This window comes from Charadrius vociferus, unplaced genomic scaffold (assembly GCF_000708025.1).
Source record: "Charadrius vociferus isolate BGI_N301 unplaced genomic scaffold, ASM70802v2 scaffold1038, whole genome shotgun sequence".
NCBI classification, from domain to species: Eukaryota; Metazoa; Chordata; class Aves; order Charadriiformes; family Charadriidae; genus Charadrius; species Charadrius vociferus.
In genome coordinates this window covers 504,027-515,117 of record NW_009649630.1, presented here as the reverse complement: position 1 = coordinate 515,117, position 11,091 = coordinate 504,027, and the positions used below count along the sequence as shown (strand labels likewise).

Below are 11,091 nucleotides of genomic sequence, written 5' to 3'. Positions count from 1 at the left end.
TCAGTCTTCTGCCTTATAGATAGGATTGGCCCCACCAGTCACTGAGACAGGGCAGTGCTTCTGTCAAAGTTTCTTTCAGGTTTTTTATATGCTTTTCCAATGTTGGTTGACTTAACCAGATGTCTGTGCTGAAGAACTAGGAAGAGGCAGATGCCCACCAAACTGCCCGGTTTTGGTCTAACTGAGTTGTTGCAGACACAGTTGGAGTATTCAAACTATTTGTAGTTAATAGAATTGACAGTTATAATTCTCAATGCCAGTAGAGCCTCATAGCTTGGAGAAGATCCCCATGGGATAAATGAGTGTGTGCATAACGATAAACAAGGATGAGCAGTGTCAGTTGCGCTGGCGCTCTGCTCTCTGCATCTCCAGTGGGGCCAGGCTTGGTTGGCACTTGGACTCTCCTGGACAAGAGATGTAAATAAATTATTTTATTTCTGTAGGTAAATTCTTGAGTTTCTTGAATACTATCTTGGTGGGGATCAGATAATGTATAAGCATTAGTAATCAAGCCAAATACTTAAATTACTTGCACTTTCATCAAGGGTTAATGAAAGATGTAATTTGTAACATTGTGTAGACACCTGATTGTACATGATGTCTTCATTCAAGCTACTCGCACTTCTTCGTGCCTGATGTGCCTTGAACCCATAATTGATCTTTTCTGTAGAATATTTCTCTTGCAGTGTAAATATTTTCATGCACCTCAATACAAGAGAGATACCGAGGTGCTGGAGCGAGTGCAGAGGAGGGCAATGAAGCTGGTGAAGGGCCTAGTAAACAAATCATATGAAGATCGGTTGAAGGAGCTGGGACTGTTTAGTTTGAGGAGGAGGAGGCTGAGGGGAGACCTCATCACTCTCTACAACGATTTGAAAGGACACTGTAGAGAGGTTGGTGCTGGTCTCTTCTCACAGGTAATTAATGACAGAACCAGAGGGAATGGCTTCAAGCTCCAACAGGGTAGATTCAGACTGAACATTAGGAAAGAATTTTTCACAGAAAGAGTGGCCGGGCATTGGAATAGGCTGCTCAGGGAGGTGGTTGAGTCACCATCCCTGGGTGTGTTTTAAGAGCCGTTTAGATGTGGTGTTGGGAGATAGGGTGTAGGTGAGAACTTTGTAGAGTAGATGGTTGGACTCGATGATCCCAAGGTTCTCTTCCAACCTAGACAATTCTATGATTCTGTGTTTCCCTGTGCTGAATATACTAATTTTTCTTTTGAATTTCCTTCATAAAGTAACAGCATTAAATGGTGCTCTCCCTGAAGAAGTTCGCTGTTTGGCGGAGCTCATTAAAACTGGGGATTTTATTGTCCTTTTTGTAGGTCAAACTGAATTCCTTGCAGGTGGCCTGTACAATGTGCATTGTCCAGGATCTCTTCAGTGCCATTATTCAATTAACCATAACTCATTTATTTAAAAAGTCTTATTAAATATGCTTTCTTTATGGAAGTAGCAGTGGGATAAATCTGTATGTCTAAAACAGAATAGGTCAATGTTCTTGGTCTCATCATATTTTTAAATTTCAGGGAAGCTTATGGTGTAAACTGTATAGCAAGACAATGAAATCTGCAGTTTTGCTGGAGAATGACAATAAGGGCTAATATTAAAGCTGGGTCTAGGAACAAGTTACAAAGAGTGAGAGTTTGGGTTTTTTTCTTTATTAAGGGATTCTGAAAGCACCTTAGTGTTTGTTTCTTGAGTTATATTTCCTTTGGTTAACATACAATTTATGGTTCAGGTGTATGAGCTTGTAGTATATAATAGAAAATGTGTGTTTACTAGAAAATGTTTGTTGGTGTTTGTTACAATGTTTGTAACCATCAGCTATCCACATATTTTACTGCAATGAGCAACTAAATCTGAAGCTGTGGCTCATTTTCACGAGCAGTAGAACAGATCTTGTCTTTTGTATTCAAACATCAACAATTAAGCTTGGAATCTAGACAGCTGTCCCAGAGGTTGAGGAAGGAAACTAAACTCCTTTGCACCACTCATCGTCCCACAAATTGCATAGTTTTATTGACTAGGTTCAATCTGAAACCAGTGTCTTTGCCCAGTATTTTGTGTAACATCAGGCACAGTTTCTGCTGAATGGACATACCATATCTCCTAGTCTGACTTGGTAGGTCAAATCTAGTGTTCCAATTGGCTTGTCTTTGACTAGAGATCTTATTTGTTTTTTTCCTTATGCGATTCATTTCTTTTATACTGCCAGCAATGCCCTTTGGTTAAGGGAATTTCACTGCTCTCAGATACAGAATGGAAAGAACAGTGTTTCATCCATTAACTTGCTTTTCAATAATTCTGGCTTTAGCATAGAATCATCTCAAGTTGGAAGGGACTCATAAGAATCATCGAGTCCAACTCCCTGCTCCTTGCAGGACGACCTAAAGTCAAACCATGTGACTAAGAGCATCGTCCAGGTGCTCCTTGAACTCTGGCAGGCTTGGGGTCCTGACCACTACCATGGGGAGCCTGTTCCAGTGACCGCCCGCCCTTCCAGTGAAGAACGTTTTCCTAACATCCAATCTGAACTTCCCCTGGCACAGCTTCATTCCATTTCCTTGTGTCATATCGCTGGTCACCAGAAAGAGGTCAGCACCTGCCCCCCTCGAGGAAGGTGTAGGCTGCCACGAGGTCACCCCTCAGCCTTCTCTTCTCCCAGCTGAACAAACCAAGTGACCTCAGCTACTCTTTGAAGGTCCTGTCCTCGAGACTTTTCACCATCGTGGTTGCCCTCCTCTGGACACACTAATAATTTGTCCTTCTTGCACTGAGGTGCCCAAAACTGCACACAGCATTTGGGGTGAGGAACAGATTACTTTTGGAAAGTACAGCACCAGCTGTGCAGAACAGGTTACCAAGGCTCAGTATGATTACACCAAGTATGCTAGGAAGATTAGGGTGGGAAGTGGTAACAGGTCATGCAGCTTGTATAAAGTTTTGCTTGTATAAAGTAATTCTGATCTATTCTGCTAACATTTAGATATGTATAATGCTGATTATCCTGTAACCAGGGCTTTACTTATTTGAAATAAAGTGTTTAGTAACAGACCCAACCCTATATTCAACCACAAACTGAAAAAGCTGAAAAGGGAAACAATGTCAAAATTACAGAAGACTGTTGCTAATAACAAGGTATTCGGTCTTCCTTTTCTCCTTGCTTTCTCTAAAGTAGCAGCTTCAGGAAGCCTGTGAAGTTTGAGCCTATGTTTCTTCTTGTCTGAGTGAGCCTAGAGAAAAATTAAAAGGTTACTGACTTGCAGCTCTGTGCAGCACAGGTGTAAATCTGTGGTATTAGTGTAGTGAGTTATCCTTCAGGACAGGCTGAAGTTGGCAGTGCCTGGTTGCTAAATTGATTTGATAGAGATTTTTTTTTTCTTTTTTCCCCTGCTCTTTACCGTCTGTGTGTGCATTTAGTGAGAGAAGCAGTGACTGTGTATCTGGCTCATGAATTTTGAGTTGCAGTGGTTCAGAATTAAAAGGATAGTCAAAGCTTGAAGTTGTTTTTCCTTTTTTTTTTTAAATACCCCTGTATATGTGGGCTTTATTGAAATATTTAGATATATCCTCAAATGACCTTGGCCAAACATGCTGCGGTCTCTGTTTATTGTAAAGTGTTTGTCCAGGGATTGCCCCCTGTAGCACATGGGTAGAGCGGTATCTGCAGCACAGAAAAAGAATAGAAAAGAACAACTATTTGCTGTATCATTGCTGTGCTGCACTTGGCCTTGAGGCTACTTCTAAGGAAACAAACAGTTAAATTTTAACTCTACATCCTGTTGATCAACTGGGGTTTTTTTTCATATGGTTTGAAGCAGACAGATAGCAGAGGCAGCTAATCATTAACAGTTCCATCAACCTCCAAGCTTAACTTTGCTTCTGGGATTAGCTGGCACAGTCCCTAGCACCCAGTTATAATAGCAAAGGGGTTTGTTTGATGGTTTACTTTAAATTTGTTTCCCAAAGGAAACACGTTGTGCTTTTGGAAGGGCTGTCTTCTCCATCTTTGCCAAATCTGTACAATGTTGGACTTTTTCTTGCTGGATTATGTTGTCTAGGAGTGAGAATTGCATCCCTGTTCCCCACATTTTAAATTATGCTTTGTATTTATGTTTCGGCATAGGCCAAGCATACTTGAAGCTGGTCTGATTGTTTGCTAGTGCTTGTTAACCTGTGTTAACCCAAGCCAGTTTGCTATACTTAGCTCCTCTTCATCTTTGATGTTTAAAAGTAGGTTTTGTGCATGAAATCACAAACTAACTACTGTTTAGCTGTGTTGTTACCATATCAGAGCACTTACTCATAGCTACAGGTGCCAAGTGTGGCCAGAGCTTCGAGAACGGTATAGTTTGGTTGTTACCTGGCATATGTGGTTTGTCTCTCTTGGGAATCAACTGTTGTCTGGCTGGGTAGCTGTGCTGTCCTGCTAAAAACTGTGTTTTGCGTTTTTCTTCTTTTGGAAGTGAAAGACATTGCCTGTGACTATACAAGAAACTTTCACATCAACATCAAGCAAATAGATATAAATAAAAATACAAAAATGAGCAACTGTTATGTGCTTTGTTTTGCATAATGATCACATAACAATTAATAACATGCAGTCTTTATAGATCTAGAAAAAGTCATTTCATCTTGACAAAGCAAGATGCTGTCTAGTAGCTGATGGGCAGCATATTGCTCTGGGCAAAGCATGTGCTGGGAGCCTTTGCTTTGCATAGGGGCAAAATACTGCCTTGCTTTTCCAGTGTACCAGATGTGGTAAGAGTTGCAGTCTCATTTCCTTTGAACAGTGGATTAGTCTTGTGCACAGGCGTGCCTGCATGCTGTTCAAGACTTACATATGTGCCCTAAGTTCCTGGCCCTGTACTGTGATACAGATAATCTTCTCTTTGCTTGGTTTACATTACTGAAATCTGCAGAAAGACTTTACAAATCACTGTTCTATATTTAATTTTTGATAAGCTGTCTGATATAATTATTATATGCTCTTTTACTGTTTTAAGGTGTTTTTGTTTTTTTTTTTTGTTAACAAAAATTTGTTGTGAAATTACTTAAGGAATTTTCCAAAGGATGTATGGTATACAGCATCTGTTCCTGGAATTTCCTATCCTCTGCTCTAGTAATTTATAGAATTTTTGTTGTTCATTGCAGGGAGGAAAAGTCAGTTTTCATGGACTACCTGCTAGGAGAAGATACATCTTTTTGTACTGTGAAGGGCTTTGTTTTGTTTCGTTTATTTTTTTCTTTTGATATCAATGTTAAGAGAACTCTTAGTATAAAGATGCATTTTTGTCCATGCACTGAACAAGAAATTAATTTATTAGTAACAACAGATTCTGCTTGTGAGCATGAAGTAGAGGCATGGATTTATTTCCAGTGACATAGTAGTATTTTAGAATACCCTCTTAAAATATTGTAGTGTATGTCTTAAATGGATGTTCTCCTCAGCATCCTCTATTGCTATGTTGTTTAGGTGAGTCTAAATAAAGGAGGTTTTTTTCATCTGTGCAGTGCTTATGTATTACAAAATATGAAGAGCTGAGTATTATTAAAGGGTCCTGTAAGATCATTTGAGACCTGGTATTATCATTGAACAAAAGGGTTCAGGAAGAGAGATGATCTAAGAACATGTAGTACAGCACTCAGATAATGTTTCTTGGTGTTGCTGAAAGCAAATTAAAAGGCAGAACTAACATGTGTGTTTTAGTCTCTAAAAGGAAAAGAACACATAATAGCTGGAGTTGAAGAAATACGGGCAGTCTTGTTCTTAAGTCTTCGCTCTGTCATCTGTGAAGTTGGCTGCCAGAGCAAACGTGGGTGCAGTGGCTGATATCTGATACTGATGTAGTGGTAAATGCTTGATGTATAGGATTGTCTTATTTGGAAAGGTGCTTTTTATTCCTGACTTTGCGATTTTTTCAGAGCATCAGCATTTAGAACAATAAAGCTTGCTCCAAGGTTTTACTGAGATATTTAATTAACTTATTCCAAATAAGCTAATGCAGACATACGCATTTAATATCTTGCATTGCTCTGGAAAGTCACAGCCCTTATTCCTATTAAGATTCCATGCGTTTCCAAAGTAAAAGAACCTTTTGCATTGTTACAAGTTGTCTGTTATTTAGCTTTAAGCTGTGAAAACAGGTTTCCTTGATATCACTGCTTTTAGCTACTTCTCCACTTGTGTTCCCACTTGTAATCTGCAATGCCATGTATCAAAGCTGTTAAAGAGGATTTTATTTCTTTCTGTACTTACTCAGGAGAATTTAAGATTATTTGAGTGTGTGCGCCAGTTAATGGAAAAAAAAAGTTCAGTTGAAGGCATTTCATAGTGAATTCTGTACACTGAGTGCTGGCTTTCCTAGAAATGGTCATTTCCTGGATGATTACCTTGCATCGTCTTGCCTCATACAGAAGTAGGGTGAGATATAAACTAATGTTGTGCTTCATCTTTGCCTCTGCTTCACTAAACAAAACCTTGCTCATCACAATATCCATTTTAGATGAGGCCACTTCTAGAGACCTGTGCAAATGAGTACTGATGGACAAGGATTTTTCTTTCTTTCTGAACCTTGACTGTTTGTTTCTATGACATTCTTTCCAGGAGGAATTGATGCTTACAGACTGAGAATTATTTTCCTTAGTAGAAAAAATGGTGGCTTGGTAGGTTTTGTTCAGAGTCACTTAGTGTTTTTTGTCAGATACCATCTCCTGCAATGAGATCCTGAGGTTCTAGTAGGTACTTGAACCAGTAAATTCAATCCCTGAATCTTGAAATAGGCTTCCTAGAGGTGGGACTTCCTATGGCATCTAATGCTTGATTTGTACTTGCTCTTCTTCAGCTAGGGTCTAAGTGGTGGTTATATGGCATGTAGAAGCATGTGCCTGTTACGTGAAGCTTAGTCTGATCATTCACAGACTGCTGGACTGACCTTTCTTTGTCTCTTTAGGTATTTCCTAATAAAATGATGGAGCTCAGCATATTTTATATTCCTTTACTTGCATCTTTAAGGCTCTGTTTTATTCTTTTAGTAAAGCTGCTATAAACAGTATAACTGAAACTAGCCTCAGTGCTGAAATTAGTCCTTTTCTATGCAGACTCTGATATGCCCTGATGGCTTTGCTGAAAGAAATTACCGCACAGACTTCCCAAGCTTAGTCCCCTCTGGGGCTGTGGGCAAATTGCTTAGCTTGTCTGTCCTGGTTTCCCAGCTGTGGAGTTGAAGTAATTTATTAGTAGTGTCAGTCATAAGAACGTTGAGGTTTAATCTGCAAGGACTGTATCTGTCTAGTGTCTTTAGAGTGTCAAAGCAGTAATGTATAATTGTAATTTTATTATTAATATTGGTTATTTCATTAAAGTGTAATTTTCAAACAATGTTCATGTAGGTTAAACTCATTTTGTCAATAAACTGGCATCCTTCCAGCAGCATTAACTTGGTTCAGACTCTTTGTTTAATAGTGAAGCCTAAACGTGTAGATAGCTCTGTAAAGAAAACAGCAAATGCCTAAAGAAACCCGTACTTTCTTGTTTTTAATCTAGACTGTGGACATCCATAAAGAAAAGGTCGCTCGCAGAGAGATAGGCATTTTGACGACCAATAAGAACACATCGAGAACTCACAAAATTATAGCGCCAGCGAACATGGAACGTCCTGTAAGGTATATTCGCAAACCTATAGACTACACGGTGCTGGATGATGTTGGCCATGGCGTAAAGGTAAGAATACCTGGACACTTGAGGACTCAAGTAACACAGACCAGGAGATAGGATTGGGGCAGAATGTTACTGACATTGAAATGTTTAGTTCATTTATGGTAGGAAAGATCATGGGTTTGATATGCTCCCACGTACAAACATTTCAATAACAAAATGGATTGTTTTACAGTGGGGGTTTTTTGAGCAATGATTGCCACAACCTTGTGACTGTCAGTGGTAGTCACAGTGTCTGGAAACGATGGCTCATGATCTTTGGCTAATGACTTGTGAAAAAAAAGCCATGAATGACATCATCTGCTAAGGGGGAAACTGGCTGGTGGGGTGGGGTTTTTTGTCGGGTTTTTTTTTTGGAGGATGGTCAGGAGAAAGGAGATCAGCTAGTTGGCATTTAAAATCTTAGTGGCATTTGATGTCTCACTCCCATTTGTGCTTTTGGACAGTCTCATTTTATTTTTTCTCTTTTTTTTTAAAAAAAAAAAAAAAAAGAAGAAGCTTTCATAAATTGATGTCTACCTCCCTTGAAATGGTCATAGTTGAAGTGAATTAATGTAACACCCTGGACATCTTTTTTATTAAAAATAACTTTGTATCCCTCTAGAGCAGGCCTTCCAGGTATATTCTGTTCACAACAATCTTCCCTTGAATGGCATTAAAAAGCTTTTATTCAACACCCATGTATCCTCTAAAGCTTGATGTGCTCTGGTCAGTCAGTTGTGCAGCTAGATCAGCCTGTCATGTACCGTTTGAATCGCTGAGCTCTTGAGGAACAGATCTTTAAGAATTACTCACACAAAAGAGTGCCAGGGTACCTCCTGCTTCACAGTAACTCTCCAAATGCCCAGAGGAGCATTTCCGACACAAGTTAGAAAGCAGCTCTATACTGTGACAGCTCTAGGCTATGAATTAATGTAGTGACTTTGGACTACCTGATTTTTTTTTTCTTTGTAGCTAAACCTGTAACTCTTAGGGTTGTTTTACACTAATAATTTAAGCCAGACTGGATGAAGCACAGTTCTATGTAGAAGCCTGAACAATTTGCCCTGAATTGCTTTAAAATAGAAACAGTGGGGGCAGAGAAATTGGTAATTTTTCAGTACAGTCTCTGCATTGAGGAGAGAGCTTTATGAATAGAGAATACAGGTATCCACAAACTCATTGTCAGGATATTGGTTTCTGCATTTAAGTGCTCCAGGGATCAAGTGCTGTAGAAGGCTTTTTAAAAGTAGAATAATTACTGTTAGTCTCTGAAGTTCATGCTTTGCTGAACTACTTGTATTGTGTGGGCTCAAAGCAGGTTGCTTGATCCATAAACGCTAAAGTTGTTAACGTGTAGCAGTTGCGTTTTCCAATGTGACTATTTGCTTTTAGGAGTGCTGGTGTCTTTATTTTTATTAACGTGATCCTATTTGTTTTGGGGGTGGAAGTGAGGTGCTGTTTACCTATTTCTAGGCAGCTCTTAGGGGACATTTCTAGTTAAGGTGGGGTTTTTTTAACTCTTAGTGGTTTAATTCCGTATTAAAAACTTGGTCTCTTCAGAGGTAAAATAGCTTCCAGTAATAACCAAATTATCAATTCATTACAAGTCAGCTACAAATTGTATCTTGCTATTGTTTGTTTATTGAGTGATTTGCCTAAGTGTTTTATGACTGTGGAAGGCATGAAACACTTAGTAGAAAAATGATGTTGGTATTTTCTATCTAGACTTGTTACACAAATGAAATAAGCTGCCAGCCAGGCCTCAGGTATATAGTTCAAAACAGCTGTTGTGCATTTGACACCTTCACGGGTGTTGACATTCACTGGACACACTGGTGAGAAGAGTGGGCTGAGGCAGGGAATGACATAATTAAATGTTTTAGCCATTGTATTACTTGGGTTCCAAGAGTGACACTGATCGTACCTCTGAAGGAAGTAGCTTGCTTTGTCTGCAAGCAGCTATTGCTGTTACAAGAAAATCAACCAAAACAATCTTAGAAACTGGATCAGGTCCTTTTGGAAGTCAGCACAAATCACAGATGATGCTGCAAATCTGAGTTGCCTCTTGAATGTACAAATTATGGGGAAGCATACAATAAAATAAATTACAAACTTTGTCTTGTCTGGAGTGGTCTTAGAAGATGCTTCAGACTCTGCTAAGCCTTATTATCTTGACCAAAGATTTCACCCCATGTTGGCCAGCAATATATCTGATAAGGCCTTAGAACCCATGTTTTTCTAGAGGAAAAGAAGTTTGAGTTCTGCATAGAGCAGTTGTCAGTTTGACTAACTTGCAGGTCCTTGAATGTCTTCTGCTGTGACAACTGTTGATAAAATACAGTACAACACATACATTGTCATTTAAAATAAAAGTTACGTAACACTTTGAAATATGTGGATTTCAGTTTATTGCTGTTAATGGGACTCTGTTGTGTTCCGGTGTAGGATTTGGTGAAGAAACAGAAAGGAAAAATACAAGGAAGAGAAATCAAAGATACAGGATGGATTACAGCTTGTTTCTGCTTTTATTTCATGAAATACTGATCCCAGAAAAAAATTCATTAAAATAGGCAGTATATTTTAAGGGGTGCTCCTGAATTGTTTTATATAAAAAGTGTAAGTAAAAATACTGTGTCACAGAATTAAAAAATAGTAAATAGAAAGATAGGTAATCCTCAGAGTAAATACTGTCTTCCCTTGTCCATCTGCCGTCTGAGCAAATGTAGAAGCACCTCCTATGCATACTCACAGCTCATTTTCTTTGTGTGTGTCTTCTCGTGGCCGTGTAGAGGGGATGCAGAAGCAGATGCCTATGCTTGGGGCATGGAGAAGGGCCCTACATGCCCCCCTCTGTCTTGCAAGCAGTAATTTTTGTGGGGGCAGGTGATGAGGGTGGGGGGTGGCAGTTGACGGTAAGCAGCTGCTCTCTATAGCAGGTTTCCTCCCTGATGGAGCCACCTCCTTGGAAGGCAGTGCTGTTTCATCCTCCAGCAGCTTCTTGGTAGAAAAGCTTTTGTAGAGCATCCTAGGATCACAGAGGTGCTTTCTCCTTTGGTCTGAAGGCTCCATGGCAACCCTAAGCTGCCCCACTCCCTGCCCCTTCCCTTTGCAGGTGCAGATACAAACGAAGTCTCCAAAAGGAGTGAAGTTGCTTTTTTTTATATATGTGCCTATGAAGCAAAAGCTAGCATCGGTCAAAATCAGGAGCGCTTTTAAAGTTGGTTTGCTAGTGAGAAGACTTTCCCTTGCAACACAAATATTATGTGTAGGTGGCTCCAAGAAACACACAGACAAGCATTTTTGCCAGTCTGTTAAGTAGTTGCTCAGCTGTCACCCTCTGGGGATAGGGGAATGTAGCTGAAGTCATTCTTGGTAAATAAGAGTAAC

General features: G+C 39.6%; 1 protein-coding gene across 5 annotated transcripts in view; it reads left to right on the top strand.

Moving 5' to 3' along the window:
- Nucleotides 1-7,553: 7,553 nt before the first annotated feature.
- The window catches only part of ABI1 (abl-interactor 1), a 30,165-nt gene continuing 26,627 nt past the window's right edge, over nt 7,554-11,091 (top strand). For all 5 annotated transcript variants that reach the window (XM_009890565.1, XM_009890563.1, XM_009890567.1 and 2 more), the window contains exon 1: nt 7,554-7,728. In XM_009890565.1, coding sequence (XP_009888867.1) covers nt 7,654-7,728 — 75 coding nt within the window. In that variant the 5' untranslated portion in view covers nt 7,554-7,653. The remainder of the gene's footprint in view (nt 7,729-11,091) is intronic.